This window comes from Pezoporus occidentalis, unplaced genomic scaffold, assembly GCF_034315485.1.
Source record: "Pezoporus occidentalis ecotype Australia unplaced genomic scaffold, CSIRO_AGI_Poc_V1 ctg151, whole genome shotgun sequence".
NCBI classification, from domain to species: domain Eukaryota; kingdom Metazoa; phylum Chordata; class Aves; order Psittaciformes; family Psittacidae; genus Pezoporus; species Pezoporus occidentalis.
The window spans coordinates 509,322-529,218 of record NW_026913328.1 but is presented as its reverse complement, the minus strand read 5'-3'; the positions used below and the strand labels follow the sequence as shown (position 1 = coordinate 529,218).

The following is a 19,897-nucleotide window of genomic DNA, read 5'->3' as shown; positions in this document are numbered from 1 at the left end:
ATGGCAGATGAGCTACCAGCCATTTACCAGCATCATCCCCGGGGGATGGTGGTGGCTCTGGAGGACTCTGGAAGCTCACCAGTACCCCAACACTGACAGAGAAATCCCACCAGCAGCCCAGAACCATGCTAGGCAGCTCTCCCAACACACTGGCAAGGCTATGACCTGAAGCCAAGGATTTCAAAATGGCTTCAACATTGTACCAACAGGCTTCTTAAGGCCTAAATTCCTAGGATCCGAGAGCAGACTCCTCTCCTTTCCCAAGCTGAGAAGCTACTGGGGCACTTGACAGAGCAATGCCAGGCCCTCAGCGGCATGACTGTGTCCTAAACTCACTCCCAATCCTCTAAGCTATTTGCAGTCCTGTAAGGGCTTGTGTCCACAAACCCACCTGAGCGGGTCTGTGGCCACAGCAGCCACAAAAACCCTGCAGGTGGGTACTATTTTTCTTATGGCCTCCTCCAACGAGCTCTTCTCAAAGACAAACCTTGCCCCCATGGTGGCTGCAGGAGAAAGGCCGCCAAACCCAGCACTCAAGCATGGGCTAGCCCCGGGCCCGCAGGGGAACCCGTGTGACGGCGTCTTGCTGCTGCAGAACTGACCCTTAAGCAAGCAGACTGTCCCCATGGCATGTGGGGCCTGCGGCCCACCCCATCTGCAGAGCTGCTGTGCGGCAGGTTCTCGGGCACTGCGTGTAGAGATCAGGTTTCCTCCATCCCCGTTCGGATCCGGTCCCCAGACCCATCCACCCTCCGTGGCTATCCTTTAACACAACAAGGCACCCTGCGGGAGGGGATCGCGGCCCCTTTAAATGCTGCGCGGCAGCAGCCCCACCCGCCGGCCTTTTCCCCCTTCTTTTTTTTGTGAATGAAAAACGTTCCCCGCGGAGCCAATGCAAATCCCGCCGCGCCCATTGGCTGCCGCCGTCCCCGCCCACCCAGCCTTCCTCAATGGTCTCGTCCGAGCTGAGCGCGGGCGGGCACGCAGCGGCGTTGCAACCAATCAGACGGCTCGAGCGGCAGAGCAGCGGCGCTCGATTGGCTGGCGCCGAGGGTAAACAAGCGGCGCGGGGCGGGGCGGGACGCGGCGGAGGCCGCTGGCTCGGGTGCTGCGGGTGCAGAGCGGCAGCGCGGTGCCCGGGCGCGGAGCGGCCCCTTTCACGGCCCCGGCTCGCCCGGCTGCTGCCGAGCCCGCGGCGGCTGAGCCGAGCCCGCCGTTCCCCGGCCGGGTACGCGGGGCCTGGCGGCGGGGCGCCGCGCAGCGCGGCCCAGGGCGGGGGAGGTGTTTATGAATGGCGCTGGCCGAGCGCTGTGAATGGCGGGGGGGTGGGGGCGCCAGCGCGCACGGGGGGAGGGGAGGAGAGGCGGAGTTTATGAATGGGGCGCGCGGGGCGGCGTGGGAATGGGTCCGGTTGCGGCGTGGCCCTTCCAGCGCCTAGCATCAGCAGGGGCGGGGGGAGGCGAGGCGTGTGCGGAGCCCTCCCTGCCTCCCTCCCTCCCTCCTTGCCTGCCTCCTCCCGCGGCGCGTGATGTCACGCCCGTTTCTATAGAAATTGGGTGACATCACGAGCCGGGGGGCTGCGACCCGCCACGGCAGGAGCGGGCCGGCTCCCCGGGGAGGCGCGGCGGCCCCGCACCGAGCCAGCCCCGGAGGCGGTAGGGGCCAGGACTTGGTCCTGACACTCCCCCTCCCCTCTCCCAACCCCCTCTCCAGCAGCGCACCTGCCGGAGCCTGGGCAGGATCCCCCCCTTCCCGGGCCGGCGTCGATGCTGAGCGGGCCGGGGGGACTCCCCACCTCCCCTGCACCATGGATGGCTTCTACGACCAGCAGGTTCCCTTCATGGGCCCCGGGGTAAGTTTGCCCCGTGCATCTCCCCCTGCCCCATCCACCCTGTCCTTGGGGGCACCCGTTTCCCCGTCCTTGGGGGCTGCTACCCTCACAGGCTGTTGTCACCCTGGTTGTTGCAGAAGTCCTGCGCAGAGGAGGGCCGAGGCCGGTTGGGATCTGATAGGAAAAGGAAATTTTTGGAGACTGACCTAGCCCACGACTCAGAAGGTAGGCAGGGCTGGCCTGAGCAGCTGTGGCCTTGCTGCGGTCCTGTGAGGCTGCTCTCCTCACAGTCGTTGGTTTAGAAATAATCCTGTGAATAATGGCAGTTTTATTTATTATTCTGTGGAGTACATAAGTCTTTCACTCTGTTCCAGAGCTCTTCCAGGATCTCAGCCAGCTCCAAGAGGCCTGGCTAGCTGAAGGCAAGTCTTCACCTCCTCCTTCTGCTGTGTAAAACCTCTCTGCAAGCATTTTTTTTTTTTTTTTGAGAACTGAAAACGGTATAAACCCGGTGTTTTTGTTGTTGTTTTTTTAGCTCAGGTCCCTGATGATGAGCAGTTTGTCCCAGATTTCCAGTCTGAAAGCTGTAAGTGATTGTTCTGGGGTTTTATTCTCTGGGGGAGAATATTTGGGTGCCTTTGCAAAGCCTCATGCTGGGTTTGGAGTGTCTTCCTTGGGAAAGCAGTTGCTGGGGCTGAAACTGTGAAATCACAGACTTGGGAGAAAGCACGTGTGGTTTGGGTTCATCGAGATGAAACTTGCAATGTCCCGTCCCTTTTAAATAGGGGAAACTAGCCAAATGCATGGAAATACTCTAACTGATCTCTGGGCTTCTCCGAGACTTGCTGCTTGTTCATAGTAATGTTGATTTGCGTATAAACACATCTTTTCCTTTTCAAGTGGAAGCACGAGCCTGTGCTGGGCTCCTTGGTTAGCCACAATTTCTGCAGTTTCTGGAGCTTTTTAACAGTCGTGGCCCAGTGCTGTTGGCAAGAGTGGACCTGAGCGGTGAAACTTGAGCCGCTTTAAGCACCACTAATCACTGGCAAGCCAGCATGTTTAAAAGGAGGCCAGTGAAAATGCAGCTCCTCTTGAATTGCGTAAGAGTGAGAGTTGGTTCTGAGCTGTGGTTTGTGCTGAAATGGGTTAGCGGCCAGGGCAGGGGCTGGTTAATGGTGTGCGGTACTTTGCTTCTCTTGGGCACTGGTTCTCCTCGGAATGAAGGCTTGGTCAGAGGGCAAGGGGGAATCGGGATGTTTTGAGTTGTTACCTGGCAAATGGAATGAGTGGCGTGGTGTTGGTGGCTGGGTTTTGCTGTTGAGCCAGAGAGCTATGCAACTTAAAGGAAATCAAATTTAGCCTGCAGTCGAACAGATTTTTTCATTCCAGCTTTGTCACAGCATGCAGCAGGGTATCTTCTCCTACAGTAAAACGCGTGTTAATTATTGCTCTTTGATTACTTCTGAGTGGGAAGTTTGCCATTAAATTGTTCCAGACAGCCCAAGTTTCAGATGCGTTTTTTTCCCTTGTCTCCCCTGAGATAAAAGGCGAGCCCAGAGTCAGAATCGCAACTGGCTGTTGACATCCTAGCGCAGCCTGGCAGCTCTTGCTTGGAGCGGTAGAAACCGCAGCGAGCGTGGGAGGGTGGCTCTTGGAGCTGGAGCCGTTTCCAGTGCCTTTTGGCAGTCTCTTGTTTCCTTGTAACCTGAAGAGCGCAGAGAGGAGAGAAAACTTTTCTGGGTGATGCAGGGAAAGGAAGGAAAAGACAGAAACAAAAGGGGGCATTTGGTCGAGACTCTTAAAATGTTCTGACCTGCTCAGCCTCTGCAGACCTGGCGTTGAAATGACTTTGTCACTTGAAAGCAGAGCTCCTTATGCGACTCCCTGCTATAATAACCTTCCCTAGGTGTCCCGGACAGAGAAAGCAAAGGTTTCCTGGGCTGCGCTGGCTGGGAGGGTTCAGTCCAGTGGAGGAGAAACGGGTAGCCTGGCTCTTCCATACCAGCACTGAAAAGAGTTTAAAGCTTACTGCTTTCTGGCCCCAGCTTCTCATTTCCTTGTGGATTTGAACTGTGTGTAGTGTAGGAAGAAAAAAGAGGGATGAATTTGGTGCAGCCTCCCCCCTGCATTCAGCTTTTGCTAAAGGGGGTATGCTTCTTTTCCAGACTGGGGGTTGCATGGGGTTCAATGCCCATTGGATTCTGAGGAAAGGCAAGTCCCTATATTATGGATGTTTTCAGGCATGCATTGGACTCTTGTGCAGCTTGTGCCTTTTCCCTGAGGAAGTTGCTGCTCTCTTGTCCTGAGCAAGCCAGCTCTTATCACCTGCCCCATGGCACTGGCATTTCCAGGGCCAAGCTTCCTCTGCTCAGTAGCAAAAAGGGACAAGCCAGGCTCAGTTTGAGATGTTGCTGTAGAGAATGCTGTTGAATCTCAGGGATGCTCCAAACAGCATCTTTCTCACCTTGCTAAAGAACCCCTCATGGCATGGCAGCTGCCTGCAGCTTGGCTGCTGCTAGCTTGCTGTTCCTGATTGTGTAGCTGAGGTCCCTGGCAGACATGGGCTTAGGGTTGGGGTTTGGCAACGAAGTACCATAACATGCTGGAGGGCAGCAGGTTGCTGCTCCGGGGAGGAAATCCTGCTGGAAGGCTGGGGAAAGCAGGGCTCCGCTGAATAAGGGATGCGTTGTTCTCGGCACCTTGGACTGAGCAGCGAGAGGCTGTATTTGGTGCTTGTGAGCTACCCAGAGCAGTGGCAGATGCCCCTGGAAGGGTAAGGAGATTGTGAGTGACTCCAGCATAGGTGCAGTGATTCTCCAGTGGTGCAGTCTGGGGAGAAGGGGTAATGTACAATGTTGTATCTCGATCGGTTCTTTAAGTAATTGGGAAGCAATGGGTCAAGCTGAGGAGATCAAGCGCCATCATGAGAGGCTTTGCCATTCGCAGGGCTTGCTCCCAGGGAACATGTGGCTCCATGCATGGGCAATGAGTGGTTAAAGCCATGGCAGGGGATGGAGTGGAGTTTCTTACACACCAAAATGAAAGCAGGAGGTTTATTTCTGAGGAAGGGTTGTTTAAACAAAGGAAAGCAGGAACCTGGCTTCTATTTCTGGCTCCTCTCCTGGCGTGACCTTGGGCGCGTCCTGTAACGCTGGGGGATGGAGGGGCAGACGTTGAGCACAGCTTCCAGGTGACGGCTTGAGTGGGTGCCAAGGTCCCCAGCTGGTGGCCAGGCTGGAAATGGTTTTCATTGCTTTCCCCATGGTTCGAGCAGTGGGTGCCACCAGCCAAGCCAACATCCTCCATGTTGGACCTCTTAGAGGTCCCATCATGGTGATGGCTGGGGAGCAACCTTCCCTGTCCCCCACCAAGGGCTTCACCAGCAGTTCAAGGTCCCAAATGACTTTAGGATGTCGCCTTTCACGTGGCAGATCTCTTGGCTGAAGGTTGATGTTTGGGGCATCTCCAGCGTGGCCAGTAGGGTGGCACTGCAGGCTATGCCTGAGCCCCCTGGTTGTGCTTCTTTGCTGGCAGGGCACAGCAGTGGCATGTGTGTCTAGTCCCCTTGCCTGTTCTCTGTGGGATCTTTCCATCCCCAGAGGCTGAAACAGCCCAAGGAGGGGCTGTTGGGCACCCATGGGTGCTCTCAGCACTCCCACAGCTCAGTCCTGGCATGGGTGTCCTGAGGTGCGTTCTCCAGCCCTGTCTATAGTTAAGCTTCTCCCTCTGCCTGTTTTTATATACTCTTTTAGCTTTTAATTATAGTCCCAGCGCAGGACCGGAAAGGTTAAAAGCAGTTGCACACCCAGCTTGCCTTTGAGGCACTGGAGCAGGGCATCTTCTTCCCTGGGAACCCTCCTGCCCCCCTTCCCAGCTCCCTGCCTGGCCACTTCCCACTGGGGACCTAAGCCCAGCTCCTTCCTCCCCCGAGAGCTGCACCCCAGACCTCGGTGCTCCTCTCTGCTCCCAGGCTCTCCAGCATCGCTGCCCTGGCTGGCCATGAGTGTGCCTTGCCAAGCTGCGCCAGCCGGCCCTGTGGTGTTTGTGTAAGGAATCCAAACGTTGCACAAAGTCCAGCTCGGCCAGCTGGTCTCTGTTAGGATCTTAAGGCTCGTTTCCCTTTTCTTGAATGGCAGAGCTAAGCTCTGGGGAAATTTTTCTTTTCTTTCTTTCTTTTTTTTTCCCTTCCCCAGCCACATGAATGGAGCGCTCCAAATTGTTTATGAATGGAGGGTGGTGCCTGCGCAGAGCCTTTTTTTTCCCCGTTTTTTTTTTTTCAATGAATAACCAGGCCCCATTGTACGGCTGGTGGAAAAACAACCCGCTCCAACAACACGGAGCCTGTTAGGAAGAGACATGCCTGCGATAGGCAGCTGGAGCCCTTCCAAAGCCAGTTCCCCTTCGCTTTCCCGCGGGGCGCCTGGGCTTTGCTGCCGCCACGCTGGCCTCCTGTTAAGGCTAGAAATGCTGAGAGTGGCAAAACCTCGCTGGGGAGGGGGGGATAAATCCAGCTTGGGAGCGGGTGGGGGGGCTGTGCTGGCTCTTGTTGGGCTTTGTGTTTCAAATCCTCCTGGGGGGGGGGGGGGGTTTACACCCTTGATGTACCAGGACTTTGCGGGACGGGGGGGAAGGAGGGGTAGAGAGAGGAGTCAGCAGCTCTTTACAGGTTTTGACAAATTAGGGGAGCAGCTAATTACCTGGCAAGCTGTGAACAGTTGTCCTGGAGCTATTCGTTCCTCTCCACTGTAGCTGGGCCGTGTTTAGACTTTGCATGAAGCTAATACTCCACTTCCGATTAGTCTTGGCTCTCCGCTGCAGGCACTATTTAGGTAAAGATCTCTGAGGCGCTTTCCCTTTCCTAGAGCGCCTGCTTTTAGAAATGAAGTAGGTTAAGCATATATTACTTGGTTTAAAATTATATATAGTGAGGGGGCTAGGGAGGATTTGGGTTTAATGGGATGTTTGCCACTTGAACTCATACAGTTGTGGGACCCCTTGGAGCATCTTGGCTGGGGGAAGGTGGATTACATTAGGCTGCTTGCCAACTCTCTTGCCAGGTTACTGGGAGCTGGGTATGCCCCTGCAAGGGTGAGCAGGTTACTGTGTCCTGCTTACAAGCTGTCCTGGGATGGTGGGACTGTGCAAGCTCTGCCTTCCCTGGCAGAAGTCAGGCCCTGCCACCCTGGCCCAGTCCACCAGCAGGTCATGATCTGCTAGGGCACTATCCTGCCATGGTTTGGTTGCCTAATGCTCTCAGGAGGGTAATTCAGCAGCTGATTCATGAGCAAAAAGCACCCAAGCAGATACTTCTCCGGGGTGATGTTCCCCATCACCTCCCACCATGTGGGTGAGCCTGTATCATAAAATCATGAAATGGTTTGGGTTGGAAAGGACCTTAAAGCTCATCCAGTTCCAACCCCCTGCCATGGGCAGGGACACCTTCCACTAGACCAGACTGCTCCAAGCCGTGTCCAACCTGGCCTTGAACACTGCCAGGGATGGGGCAGCCACAGCTTCTCTGGGCAACCTGTGCCAGGGCCTCAGCACCCTCACAGGAAAGAATTTCTTCCTCATATCTAATCTAAATCTTCCCTCTGTCAGCCCAAAGCCATTTCCCCTTGTCCTGTCACTACATGTCTTTGTAAAAAGTCCCTCTCCAGATTTCTTGTCAGCCCCTTTAGGCACTGGAAGCTGCTCTAAGCTCTCCCTGGAGCCTTCTCCAGGCTAAACAAGCCCAGCTCTCTCAGCCTGTCTGTATAGCAGAGGTGCTCCAGCCCTCGGAGCATCTTTGTGGCCTCCTCTGCACTCACTTGAACACATCCCTCTTGTGTTGTTGCCCCAGAGCTGGATGCAGAGCAGAGGGATGGGATCCCCTCCCTCGACCTGCTGGTCACGCTCCTTTTGACGCAGCCCAAGACATGGTTGGTTTCTGGGCTGTGATTGCACACTGATGGGTCACGGTGAGTTTCTCATCAACCAGCACCCCCAAGTCCTTATCCTCAGGGCTGATCCTCCTCTGTCTCATTGCAGTGGTCCTGCATGCCCCACCTCCAGCAAAGATCAAGCGGGAACTGCACAGCCCTTCCTCAGAGCTGTCGTCCTGCAGCCATGAGCAAGCTCTCTGTGCCAGCTATGGGGACAAGTGCCTCTACAACTGCTGGTAGGTAGCGTGGTGGCTGCTGCTGCCCACAGACCCCTTGGGTCACGGTGGCAGCGATTTGTCTCTTGTCCCTCTGCCATGCAAAGGTGTTCTTGTTAGCACTGCTGTCAGTGCCGACCCCTTCTCCCCTCCACAGTGCCTATGACAGGAAGCCCCCTGCCGGGTTCAAGCCATTAACGCCCCCTGCCACTCCGGTGTCTCCTGCGCATCAGGGATCAGCCCTGCCGCCACCAGCCCCAGCTGTGCAGGCAGCAGCCCATGGGGCAGCCCCGGCGCCGCACGCGCTGCAGGAGCAGAGGCAGCAGACCTTTGCCGTGCCGCGGCCGCCTCACCCGCCCATGCACATGCCAAAGATGATGTCTGAAAACCAATACCCCGCAGAGCACAGGTAAGGCTTTCTCCACCCGAGCAAGCGCTGGCGTCTTGCAGGTGTTTATGGGAGCTCTGGCTCTCATGAGACGAATCAGTGGCCTTAAAGCATGGGGAAGGAGGAGGGATGTTGTGGTTGCAGACTGTAAGGCCAGATGTTGCTGCCTGTGGTCCAGTATAAACTGGTGCTTGCTGCTTCCCACTGGGATCTTGTGGCTCTTTCTCCCCATGAGGCAGCTCCCTGCTGACAAGGATCTGCTCTTCCCAGCTCTGGGGACGCCTGGGCAGACCCTTTGCATCCCCCTTGCCAAAGGAGAGGGAGGCTGAGGCTGCTGCCTGCATCCATCCCTTTGGCAACAGGCAGTGGTGCTGAGTCAGGGCTCCCACTCTCTTCTCTCCCACCCACTGCAGCTCTGCTGAGCTGAGCCCTGCTAGGCTTGGGAGCTGCAGGCATCCTCATCCTGCCCCTAAGCACCCTTGGGTTGAGGGTCAGTCCTTAGCTCCTGTGTGCATTACACTGCATTGCTGTGATTTTGGGACTGTGGAGGGAGAGGCCCCACTTCCTCTCCAGTGGCTTTGTCCCCCATTAATGCTGCATCCCTGTAGGCTTTGTTGATCCCCTCCTTCACCTCAGCTTTGCTCATGCTGTTGGTAGGTGGCATGGTGCAGGTCACAGCTGACCTCCAGCTTTGCTTGTGGCTCCTGAATGCCCTTTGCTGAGGTGTCATCTATGAGCATGGGGCTGGAATGTGGTAGCCTTGAAAAGGCCATGGAAACCCTCAGTGTATCCTCACAACCCATGAGCATCCCTCCCCAAGCAAAATAGGGTTTGGCTGTGGGTGACCTTCAAGCCATGTGGGGGGGCTGGGTGCAACCCCTTGGGAAGCACCATGCCAGCGCAGAGCTTGGGTTTCACTCAGGAAGGGCAGACGGACACCACTCGGAAATGGAGTAATCCCAGCCCGGCAGCTGGGAGGGCTCTGGTTACAAAGACAAATGGCACAAGGCCAGTGGAGAGGAGCTGGGTACGGACATCAGAGATCTCCTTTCAAGGTGCCGGAGGATGAGGGGATGTGGCAGCACCCCCTCGAGTCGGTCCCGTATCCAGGGACTGTGCTGGGGCTTGAGCTGGCAGCGGCAGCACCCCAGAGCTGAAAATAGTGCTCCCTGCCACCAAATCCAAGGTTTAATCCCAGCCGCACAGGCGGATTAGAGCTGCGGAGTGGATTTGGCTTTGCGTAAGCACCCATCCAGGTGCAGCATCCCCTGCACCCTGCAGTTCTGATCCCCCTGGGGGGGGGGGGTGTGCATGCATTTCACTGTTGTACAGAGATTTTACTGTTGTGGGGTGGCTTTTTTGTTTCCTTTTCCCACCCCTACCAGCTATCCTGGCTGCAGCACCAGGCTGCCATCACCTAGTGCTTTGCAGTGATGGCCCATGTGCTGTCCTGCCCCTCCAGTGGGGCTGTCCCCAGGCCTTGGAGAGGAATGGGGCTCTCCAATACTCCACTGGGTCTCCACAGGACGAGCCCTCATGGTGGCTGTGCTCATGAGGAGCTGCGGATGGGACCCAGTGCTGCTCAAACCCCCCAGCGGCACACTGGTCTGAGGACACTGGGCCAGCCTGGGGTCCTGGTCTGGGGTAGGAGCCAGCACTGTGCCAGCAGTGCCGACCCTGCCCCAACGCCGAGTCCTCTCCCGGCAGGTTCCAGAGGCAGCTGTCTGAGCCCTGCCTCCCCTTCCCGCCGCAGCCCGGGGTCCCAGGGGACAGCCGCCCCGTCTACCACCGGCAGCTGTCGGAGCCCCTCGGCCCTGCCGCCCCTCGCCCCCCTCAGGGATTCAAGCAGGAGTACCACGACCCACTCTACGAGCATGGTGGCCCCAGCCTGCCCGGCCCTGCCCCCAGCCACAGCTTCCAGCCCCCCATGGGCATCAAGCAGGAGCCCCGGGACTACTGCATTGACTCAGGTGGGTGCGAGAGGCTGGTGCTTGGGGGGTGTATGGGTTACCCCACCGGCATTCGGGGAGTGGAGCCACCTCTGCCATCTGTGGCTTGTGGGTGCAGGGTTGAACCTTAAGAAGTGGGTGTTTCATCACCCTGGGGCTCCTGTTGTGCTGGGGCTGCTGTTTCACATGGTAGATGATATCTTTTCTTTCCTTTTTTTTTTCTTTTATCCCCCTTCTCTTTCCTTTCCCATGTGGGGGGCTAAAGCAGGAATTCACTAGATGCACGCAGTGTGGCCTGTGCCACAGCCACAGGCTGGGTGCCCCATGGCACTCAGCGGTCCCCCTGCAGCCCTGGCCTGAGGCCAGCTGTGATTTCTGGCTGCTGGACCCCACCAGCATCACGGAAAAATCCTCTAATCGCCTTAGGACCTAAAAATACCCCGACCTCAGGATGGAGGATGGCACGGCTGAGCAGATGCCTCCCTCCCCGCAGGGCCAGAGTAACATGGTGAAAACCGCAGGCTGACTTAAACCTTGCTCCCAGTGCTCATTCCAGTATGCTCCCCCCACAATCACACTGGGTTTCCCCCCACAACTGGGGGTGAGGGCTGGGGGTGGTGCTGTGTCCCTGGGAATGCTGGTGGAGGGGTTGGGGGGAAGATGCCCAGGCTTGGCCAGAGGATGTGCTTGGGGAACGGAGGGGGAAAGTATGCTTGGAGGACCCCATGGGACCCAGGTCCTTAGCACCACCTTCGTGTTCCTTGCAGAAGTGCCTAACTGCCAGTCCTCATACCTGCGGGGAGGTGTCTTCCCCAGCAGCCATGATGGTGAGTGTACCTCTCTTGTTGGCATCCCTGGCGTGTCCCATCCCTCCCTTGGGGCAGGCAGAGCTGCCAGGCATCCCTCAAAGCATGCATGAGAGCCCTGTCGTACCTGCAAGTGTCTGCATGCGAGCAGCACAGGCACCACCACTAAAAATAGGGCTTGTGCTGTGCTGCCACTGACCCCTGCGAGCATGATGCGAGGGCACAGCAGTGCCATATAATCTGGGGTAATGCACCCAGCATAGCTGCTAAGAGGGTTCTTGTTTCCCCAACTCCCTGGGGTGGGTGGGACAGAGCTGCATGGCACTCAGCTGTCAAGCTGGTGTGATGCTATTGATATAACTGGGGGATGTGTCTGCTTCCAGCACTGGGGAACTGGGGTCTTGTTCCTGGATTAAGTCAAGGCAGGTTTTTTTGGGGGGGTCCAGCTGGGATGGTGAAGGGACCCTTTGCTCACTGAGGTTCTCTTCCCCATAGGATTTTCATATGAAAAAGACACGCGATTGTATTTTGATGACACATGTGTGGTACCGGAGAGGCTGGAGGGTAAGAACTCAGCCCCAGAGGAGGGAAGGCTGTAGGGTGACCAGGGCTCATGGTGGCAGATTTGGGCCTGGGCTCTGTAGTGGCCAGCTTTTAAAGCCAAGCTGTGCTGGAGCCATGCTCTTGACAGCTGCTGAGCGTCATCCTGCACAGTGGCTGGGCATCATGGCCATCAGTGCTGTACCCTGTCCCTGCCACCCACCCTGCACCTCACCTGCCTGCAGCACCACCGCCAGCACCTCTCCCCTGTCCAGCTCTGTAGCCTGACCCTGTACAGAGGGTCCCGGCACAGGAGTGAGCTCAGTTATCAGCTGTGTCTTGGCTACATGCAGGTAAAGTGAAGCAGGAGCCCACCCTGTACCGTGAGGGCCCTCCTTACCAGCGCCGTGGGTCTCTGCAGCTCTGGCAGTTCCTGGTCACCCTCCTGGATGACCCTGCCAATGCCCACTTCATCGCCTGGACTGGTCGGGGCATGGAGTTCAAGCTGATCGAGCCTGAGGAGGTACGTGGGATCCTGCCCCAGAAGCAGGCATGTCAGAGCCAGGGATGCAGCCAGGGGAGCAGGAGGTGGGGGGCAGATCCTTCCCATGCAGCACAGCAGTTCACACTTACACTTGAAGCAAGGCTCCCTCCCTCCCAAACATCTCCTGGATCCTTTGCCCTGGATCCTTGGTGCTGTGCTGGAGCTATGCAGCTCTGCGAAGGGTGATACAGGAAGAAACTGGGGAGTGATCAAAAGCAGCTGTGGTGCTGAGCTGCGCATTGTGGGTAATTACCCATAATATCTCTTAATGCTGTGCATGGAAATTGTGGGAGGTTGGGTGTTTTTTTTTTGAAGCATCTTTTTTGGCAGACTTCCCTAATCAAATGTCTTTTGATTCAGCCCCTGGTTTGGCAGTGGATGCTTTGTGGTGCTTGGAACTGGAGCACTTACTGCAGCAGGCAGGGAACTGCTCCAGGACCTGGGTGACCCTTTCACCCCTGGCTGCTCCAGCCCCTAGGAACAAACCCCTACCCTGCATTTCAGCTGAGATTTCCTTTGAGGATCCAGGTCCAAACCCCAGCTGCAGCCTTCACAGTTACCACCTCTCTGTCCTTGCAGGTAGCCCGGCGTTGGGGCATCCAGAAGAACCGGCCAGCCATGAACTATGACAAGCTCAGCCGCTCGCTGCGCTACTACTACGAGAAGGGTATCATGCAGAAGGTAAGAGACCCTGCCACCACGATGGGGAGGGGGACCAGGTCTAGTGTTGGTTATGCCATGCTTGTCATTCCCTGTGGGAAGGTGCAGGGCCCTTCTCATGCCCTCCTCTCCTTGCAGGTGGCCGGTGAGCGGTACGTCTATAAGTTTGTTTGTGACCCCGATGCCCTGTTTTCCATGGCCTACCCTGATAACCAGCGCCCCTTCCTGAAGACAGAGCCCGACTGCCCGGTGCCCGAGGAGGAGACGGTGCCGCTGACGCACTTTGAGGACAGCCCGGCATACCTCCTGGAGATGGATCCCTGCAGCAGCCTTCCCTATGCGGAGGGCTTCGCTTACTGACTCAGCCAGGCTGGCAGAGCCACGAGCACTAGCGCATCCACTTGGGGCAAATACGGTTTTCTAAAGAATACTTTTTGCTGTTCATAAGGAAAAACAAACCCACCAAACTGCATGCACACACAAATTGGAGGAATCTAAAACGCCCTGTGTGTGTCACTGCTGAATTCCCACCCTTCCTGTCCAAGGGCTAGTGCATAGGACTGCCTCTGGCTGGCACCTCCTGCCCAACATCTGCGCGATGCTTTGGGGCGATGGGAGGTAAAGATGCAGGTCTCTGACCCAGGCCCTGTTCCTCGCCAGCACCGTGAGGCCTGATGGCTCCAGCAGTGCCCCGGGACTGGGCTGAGCCGCCGTGGCCGCCTCGCCAATTGTCACGACAATCTGCTTTGCATCGAGCACAATCCGCGTAGCTGCCTTGTGTGGTGGAAAGGGCTTTGATTTGCACAGAGGAGGGATGCAGGGGGGGCCTCGAGGGCCACCACCCCAGGGCTGATGTGCGCAGCATCCTACCCCAACCCTGAGGAGCCTTCTGCCTTCTTCCCAAACCCACCCTTACGGTATAACCTGATACAATGGTTTCCTGCCCCAGGCCCTCCTGCTTTCCCACCTAACCCCTGGGTCCCCTCTGTGTCCCATGTTCCTCTTCCCCAGTGCTGTGGCTGTGGGCCATGGGTTGTGTTTCAGGGGAGGAGGTCCTGACCCTATCTCCCTCATTTCTTTTTCTTCTTTTTTTTTTTTTTAATGTTTTAGGAAGAAAAAAAAAAGGTTTCAAAGGTTTCTAAACTGATTTTTATAGATTTTTTTTTTTTCTTTTTTTGTATTTTAAGGCAAAGCTATTTTTTTGCAGCCCGGCTGCTGTTCCCAGAGCCCATGGGGATGCACCCCTGGCTTTCCCGGTGCTGTGCCTGCAGCTCCCCGGGATAGCTGCTGAAGTATCTGGTCCACTCCATTTCACCACTTGAGTCCTCTTTCCCAAAGGAACTGGGGCTGAACCCTAGTGCCTGCTCAGCTGCACTCCCCTCCCTGCTCAGCATGGCCTCGGAGCTGGGTTGTAAGCCTGTGGTAGGTGGGGACGGTGGGGTCCCCTATCCCCTTCCTGGGTACCCCGCATCCCTCCAGCTCCCCCCTCCCTGCTGTGCCTCCTAACACTCCACCACTTGTATCCATACCTGCCTGTCCCCTCCACTGGCTACATGTTTTTGTTGTAAATGCTGTATAGGAATTTTTTTCTCTTCCTTAGTTAGCTTTGGTTGGATTTTTTGGGTTGGTTTTGGTTTTTTTTTGACTGATTCATTCTTTTGGGGGAAGTATGAAGATTAACTCTGGGTAGACTCAGTTGCTCTCCCCATCGTGGTTGCAGTGGCCTGTACCCCTGGGGAGTAGTCGGTTGCAGGAACCCCACCTTGGGGCAAAGTTTTAACCATTTGCTCAGTGTGGCAGATCTGTGGTGCAGAAGGAGTTAATCTGAGGACTGATTTGAAATAACCTTTACTCGAGCAGGGCTATGTATCTCCTGCAAAGCTGCATTACATTCTGTACTGTGTACAATAAAGGATCTTGCTTTCTGTTCCTCCCCGGCTGCCTGGGCCCCTGTTTTGCACTGTGGGATGCTGCCTGGGCTGGGAGGGATTCTCTGCATGGGGTATATGGGGCCACGTGTCCTTCCTAGGAGCAGGGATCAGGTCACCAGGACAGGGCTGCCCTCCACCCAGTCCTGGGGCTGTTGTGTCTTGGTCTGGATGCTGCCACGGATTTCAAAAGCCACATCCAGTGAGAGGATCTGTTTGAAATGGGTGCATCTTCTTGGGAGGTGCAGTTAAATAGCGACTCTTCTCAAGGGGTTCTCAGCTAATGGATCCAGCTGCCTCTGACACCTTTGCTCTTCCTCTGGAAACCCAAGCTCCCTGCCGTCATGCAGGGCTAAAGCTGGTGGGAACCTTTCAGTGTTGGCACCTAGAAAGGAAAGCCTCTTCAAGCACTCCTAGCAATGGTTCCCCAGCACTTACTGACCCCATTTCTAAGTCTGGGAAAAACACCCACGGAGCAGCAGGATCTGTAAAGGGCTGAAGGAGGTGCATGGAGGACAAGGGCTGCTCCAAGAGGACTTGTCTGAGCTGAAGGGTCTGTGTTTCCTCTGATGGGTTGGGGAAAAGCTCAAACATCCTCTAACTGCCCTGTCCTGTTGGTCTCTGTGTTGGTCAGAGTAGACTGAGTTGGGGTGTCCGTTGGCCTCCATCCCCATGAAGGCTGGTGGGGCAGTGCTGCTAGGGACAGCTCTTCTATTGCAGGCTGCCAAACGCCATCCTTAGAAATGGCAGTGAAGAGATGGAAGGTCCTAATGTGATGATGCTCTTTCCATCCTGCACCGTGCTTCAATCTGCACCTGGCTGCCAGCCATGTTGCTAATAGGTTCTTGAGCTGCTCTTCTTCTACCATCATGCCTGAAGTATTAGGCTGAGCAGAGAAACGTGGCTGTCTCCTAGCCCAGGCAGGGGCAAGGCCGTGTCCTCAACAACCTGCAAAACAAATTCACCTGGTGTGAAGCCTTCCAAGGAGTTAAATCAGCTGCTCAGCCCCTGAGGGCATCTCATGCTCCCTAAGGAACTTCCTGGCACCAAGTCTCAGTGTTTTGTCCCAGGGCAGTGGGACCTCAACCTGGTGGTGAAGTGTGTGGGACCAGTTATGGCTGCTGGGGATGGGCACGTAAGGAAAAGGCTTTCAAAGCCTTCATCAAGCAGCTTCTCATGCCAAAACCCAGCCATCACTGCAAATCTTGCTGCAGGCAGGGCTTGGGGGGGGGGGGGGATGTCCAAGAACATCCTATGTGCTGCTCTTGCCAAAGGTTCAGTATAGGAAAAGAGGTGTTTTTCTGTTCCAGCCTGTCATGTGCAGAACAAAAGGAGAACACTGGCTTTTAAGTAGTCAAGGTGTCAAGAATTTGCTCCTGCTTTGAGCCTACTGCACGTTACAACTCCCTCTACTGCACACAACAGGTTTTCGTTCTCTGCAGAGGGGATGGAGCTGCCTAGGGTGTACAGTCCCACTCATTTCCATCTGTGGGCAAGGGGCAAGCCACATCTGCTCAATGTTCTGCCTGTAAATTCACAGGGATGAGGGCAAGAGCTGTCAGGCAGCTCAGAGGCTGGGCAAAACCCTAATGCTGGCATTGGCCTCTCCAACCCTCCAGATCACAGCTTGCACCACCTACTCAGGTCGTGTGGTAACAAGTCCATCAGTGATTCAGGGTGAGCAAAAGTCTGTGATACTGCATGAGCAGATAACAGAATGATAGCATGGGGAGAAATGTGTTTTCCCTATTTTCTTCTCTTTACACTCTTATAATGTGCACCAAACTATCCTGTCTCCAGAAGAGAGCTTGGTTTTACCAGATAGTCCAAAAGCTGTTCAAATGAGAGGCATGTGTTAATCATTTGGAAAAGAGGAGCCCATAAAAGGGAGAACATCATTATGGGCCTCTACTCATCCATTATTCACTGAGTGCATTTCTGCTTTCCCTGTCTCAGAAGAATATAGCTAGACTGGAAAACATTCAAAAAGCAATAGAGCTAGCCAAAGGTCTGCAGCAGCTCTTATACAGGAGTGTATAAATAGCCTAGAATTTCCATTTGGGACAGGATTTGTGGCTTGGGGACTTCATACTTAATAGCCCATGATGGAGCCTTACATCCCTGACTGGAAGAGCATTTGTGGGAAGTATTACCACGTGGCTTGCTCTTACAGCAGCTGGCAGGACCAGCAAGCCTGGAGTGAGACCAGGGATGCTGCATGGTCAGTGGTGGCTCTGCATGAGAAGAGGGATGCAGCTCTTGCCTGGCCAATGTCCCTTTGACCCTCATAGCAGCCTCGTAGAATCACAGAATGGTTTGGGTTGGAAAGGACCTTAAGAACATCCAGTTCCAACCCCCTGCCATGGGCAGGGACACCTCACACTAAACCATGTCACCCAAGACTTTGTTCAACCTGGCCTTGGAGTTTGTTGTATGTGTGACTGCTGGGTGCGCTGACCAGGGAAGTACTTTCCATCATAGCAACTCCTCTATTTCCTAGCTCTTCAAACACGACATTTTTCAGTAAGTAAGTGGGTTAATTGGTCTTTCAAATACCTGCAGCAACACGAGTGGCTGCATGTGGGAAGCCAACTTCAATACGGGTGAGCACCAGGGAAAAAAAAAGAGGAAATATTTGGGCTGGTGAGTAATCAAAAGGTGCGGACCATCCACCCCCCTGGCACTGTACATCATCCATGGGCTCCCTTCACATCAGTTTGGCACCACCTCGTGGATAACTACCTTCTGCTGCTGGCCACCATGGTGTTTTGTGGCCCTGTAACACCGCATGGTAGCAGAGCTATAAAGATTTGTAATCCAAAATGTGATGGTGTTTATACCTGCAGGGTGAAGCACTTGCATGGGAGGGAGGACTTCCACTCCAGCCTTTGTCCTGGGGCTTTATTCTGCTTTAGGCTACAAGCAGGCTGACTTTCATGGGAGATATGAGTCCAGATCACCAATTCAAAGTCTCCCAGTCCTGGGCAGGCTGTAGGTAGAGGGAGACCACTGAAACCACCTTCTCCAGTGCTTCCACTGAAATGAAAGCAGGGCCTGCACAAACACCTTGGGGTGTTTGAGTCCTCTAGAGCTGAACTTCCAGCCACTCATAAGGCATTCATACCATAATAAGCAGCTAAAGGCTTCTGAAACCATTAGCCAATTGCTGCATCAAATGTTCTCAGTGCCATGGGGGAGGATCTGTCATCCCTCAGCCTGTTTTTGGAGAGGCAATCACCAAGAAGCTTTCCATCAAGCTGGGCTGAGGTCCTTCCTCCATTTGGGCTAGGATGGGGTTCAGTGTCGGGGAGACCTGCAGCGTGAGCAAGCCAGAGCAAAAGGTGCAAGTAGAAGGTTTTATTGCAGCAGGCAGTGAAATCAGGGCAAGGGACCAGAGGAGGGAGCTTGGCACTTATCTGGTGTACATATAATCTGCCTTAGCTGGGCTGTGTCAAAAGGAGCATGGCCAGCAAGTCGAGGGAGGGGATTCTCTCCCTCTGCTCTGCTATTTTGAGACACCCCCCCCACACACACACTCCTGTGCCCAGCTCTGGGCCCCCAACACAAGAGGGACATGGAGCTCCTCAAGTGAGTCTGGAGGAGGCCACAAAGATGCTCTGAGAGCTGGAGCAGCTCTGCTATGGAGACAGGCTGAGAGAGCTGGGCTTGTTCAGCGTGGAGAAGGCTCCAGGGAGAGCTTAGAGCAGCTTCCAGTGCCTAAAGGGGCCAACAGGAAATCTGGAGAGGGACTTTTTACAAGGGCCTGCAGTGACAGGACAAGGGGGAATGGCTTTGGGCTGACAGAGGGGAGATTTAGATTAGATATGAGGAAGAAATTCTTTCCTGTGAGGGTGCTGAGGCCCTGGCACAGGTTGCCCAGAGAAGCTGTGGCTGCCCCATCCCTGGCAGTGTTCAAGGCCAGGTTGGACAGGGCTTGGAGCAACCTGGTCTAGTGGAAGGTGTCCCTGCCCATGGCAGGGGGTTGGAACTGGAGGAGCTTTAAGGTCCCTTCCAACACAAATTCTGATTCTATGATTTTGGAGGCTTTTTAGTTGAAGATAAATAAAACCATCTTGAAGAAAACAGGTAGCAACTGAGGTTAGAAGCCATGATCTCCCACAATAGTGGGCTGGCATAGCTGCTACCCTTGCAAGAGCTAGCCAAGCTGATCCAAGCTGTCTTCCTGCCATCCACTTTGCTAGGAATCATGACGAGATCCAGTGAAAAAAGGTCTTCAAATGGTGCAGCCAGGCCAACCCTAGTACCAGCCTGGGCAGCATCCCTGGGCCTAGCAGCCTCTGAGGGCCCTTCCCTACCTGCTGCCCCACACGTTCCCCTGCGAGGTTGCAAGAGGACTTGTTAAGGCTGACCTGCACCAGGCTTCAGGAATCTCCGTTTGAAAATCATACCTTGGCTTCTTGGCTGTCTCGGACCCAGGAGAGGGCAGCAGCAGCCCAGGCTGCAGCCTCACCTACCCTTTCTGAATCTCCTCTTCATCTCCTGAGCTGCTCAAAGAAAGCTGAGAACGAAAAGTAATGCAGGAGGGAGCAAGCAAAAAACAAAAACCCAATGGGCAGGCTAGCAGGACTCTTCTGGGCTTCAAAATCATATGGTTTCAAGCTGGAACTAGACAGAAAATGTTTTTTCTTTGTAAATGAAGTGGAGTAGCAGGGCATTCCATGGCAGTTTTAAATTCTTTAGATATTGCTGATCACTGTATGAATGCTTTTGACAACACCAGATAATAAGGTGGCGATGGTGTGGATCTTCCCAATAGATGTGGAAGGTAAGCACAGGCAACGACATGTAGTGTGTGCACTTCACAGTGTTGCAGAGATGCTGAAAGCTCATGAGATCCTGCTCTGGAGCTCTTGTGTCTTCACTCAGAGCACTTAAGGATAATGAAACGTGATTACCAGCGCTTCCCAGAACACCAGCTGCCTTTCCCTTGCTGAGCTTGCTGTCCCTGAAAGGGAAGGCTGAGAGAGGGACAGCTTCTACTTCACCTTGGCACCTCAAACACAGGTTCCCTCCTAGCTCAGTCATAGCTGAGCACCGTGAAACATGTACTGCACGTTTTCAGTCACAGCATCACATTTTTAGGTCAGCATC

General features: G+C 55.0%; 1 protein-coding gene across 1 annotated transcript; it reads left to right on the top strand.

The window, feature by feature from the left end:
• Positions 1-1,095: 1,095 nt before the first annotated feature.
• On the top strand, positions 1,096-14,788 carry ETV5 (ETS variant transcription factor 5). Its single transcript, XM_062611146.1, has 13 exons — positions 1,096-1,228; positions 1,714-1,852; positions 1,969-2,056; positions 2,206-2,253; positions 2,367-2,417; positions 7,862-7,991; positions 8,128-8,379; positions 10,066-10,328; positions 11,075-11,134; positions 11,609-11,677; positions 12,007-12,176; positions 12,777-12,878; positions 12,996-14,788. The coding sequence occupies exons 2-13, from the start codon at positions 1,808-1,810 to the stop codon at positions 13,215-13,217; spliced, it is 1,500 nt and encodes a 499-aa protein (XP_062467130.1). The 5' UTR covers positions 1,096-1,228; positions 1,714-1,807; the 3' UTR covers positions 13,218-14,788.
• The last annotated feature ends 5,109 nt before the right edge of the window (positions 14,789-19,897 follow it).